The sequence below is a fragment of the Branchiostoma floridae genome, chromosome 17, assembly GCF_000003815.2.
Source record: "Branchiostoma floridae strain S238N-H82 chromosome 17, Bfl_VNyyK, whole genome shotgun sequence".
In the NCBI taxonomy this organism is placed as follows: domain Eukaryota; kingdom Metazoa; phylum Chordata; class Leptocardii; order Amphioxiformes; family Branchiostomatidae; genus Branchiostoma; species Branchiostoma floridae.
The window spans coordinates 1079636-1081286 of NC_049995.1; the positions used below are offsets into that span (position 1 = coordinate 1079636).

Below are 1651 nucleotides of genomic sequence, written 5' to 3' on the forward strand. Positions count from 1 at the left end.
TGATCGAAAGCTTGTTGGTAAGCGCTTTATTTTGTGTACGGATATAAAGTCTTAAAAACTGTATCGATATGATACATGTATAATATTGTATGAAACCTATTGAAACTACAATATTGTCTGAACATATTTAACAACAATAACAGTATTATTCATCTAACATAGTTACAATCATGTACATTAGGCCTTGTTGATGTGATTATATGGATAATCAGATTCTTTTCCAAACCTCAAAAGTGATGGGAGCATGCAAATAAAACAAAAATTGCCTTTATGAAAAAATTGAAGTGTTCAGGAAGGTTCAACAAACAAAGTGTACACAGAGTGAAGTAAAATACAATTCACTCTGGATGAAAAACTGAGAATAGCCTGACTTTTTAAGTGGTATCTATCACTCTTTTTCAGCATCACTAGCAGTGTAGAGATCGAAGAGTATTTGACTATTGTTTACATAAACGTACACAGAGTATGATGTACCGAACAATAGATTCTTCATTGTTGTTCTTTTACAGCTTCCTCTTTGAAATTACTTTTGGGTATTCACTGACATTATTATGTATCTTTAGTTGCAATTTCAGGGTTCGAAATACACATACTTAATTTGCAATTTGCACACAATTTTCAAGATTTGCACGAAAAAATATTCTGAACTTGCAATCTTGCATGTTGAAAATACCTGGCCGTAAAAGATACTCCCAGGAATTAGACACCCTACTCTTAGACAGAACGACATATGGACGTCTGTCTTTTTCCTTCCATGTTTTTGCCGGTAACTTTCTCTGGTAGCTTCACTAGATGTAATCAAAATTCACAGATTCAAGCTAGCGACCCTCATCGCGATCACTGCCTAGTCTTATTTTGCATGTAAATTTTTCAAATTGCACGTAAATGAAATTACTTTTGGGTATTCTCTGACATTATTATGTATCTTTATTTCCAATTTACAGAATATATGTGCTCAGTCTGATAAGAACGATTGAATCAGTGGTACTGAAAGATCTTGACTTGTTGTTGTTGTTGTTTTGTTTACAGAAAGTTAAGCAGAAGAACCAACAGTTGAAGGTGTTGATGGACCAGCTGAGAGAGCTGATCTGGGATGTGAATGCCATGATGGTGGCCAACAGTGCACGCTCTGCTGTCAGATAGAACAACCTACCACATGTGCTGTTAGATAGAACATACCAGGGTTCTCCCTAGTGCGTATTTCAATTTTTTTAAGGGGCTACTACGCTCTAATTTGGGACCGCCATACTAAATGAGAACCACTACGCTAGTTCTCAAGTAGCGTAATGATATTTTGCTAGAGTAACAATACTTGATTAAAAATGAAAAATAATCCTGCAAACTGATTAAAATATTCTTCTAATTAAATGTGGAGTTAAAACACTTAAGTCTTCTTAGGGGTACCCCTAAGATGCTACCTTGTTACCCTACATTTTCAAGATTCTCACTGTGGAAGGGCCAAGACCACTTTTTCACACTGTCCCATGGGTACTTTGCCATTATAACCATTACACTTAAATGAAATCCTAGCTAATACCCTGCATACTAACACACAGTTTAATATGTACTGAGTACATCATTTGGGTACAGGTCCAAAATTGTTTATTGTTTTATTGTACAGGTCAATGTAACAGTACTGTACTTAATAGAC

General features: G+C 35.3%; 1 protein-coding gene across 1 annotated transcript in view; it reads left to right on the forward strand.

The window, feature by feature from the left end:
- Nucleotides 1-1330, forward strand: part of LOC118404952 (mediator of RNA polymerase II transcription subunit 30-like) — a gene marked incomplete in the record, with an annotated part of 8386 nt that extends 7056 nt beyond the window's left edge. The window contains 1 exon segment of the mRNA XM_035804358.1: nucleotides 1030-1330. Within this exon segment, the coding sequence (XP_035660251.1) occupies nucleotides 1030-1143 (114 nt within the window).
- Nucleotides 1331-1651: the final 321 nt, after the last annotated feature.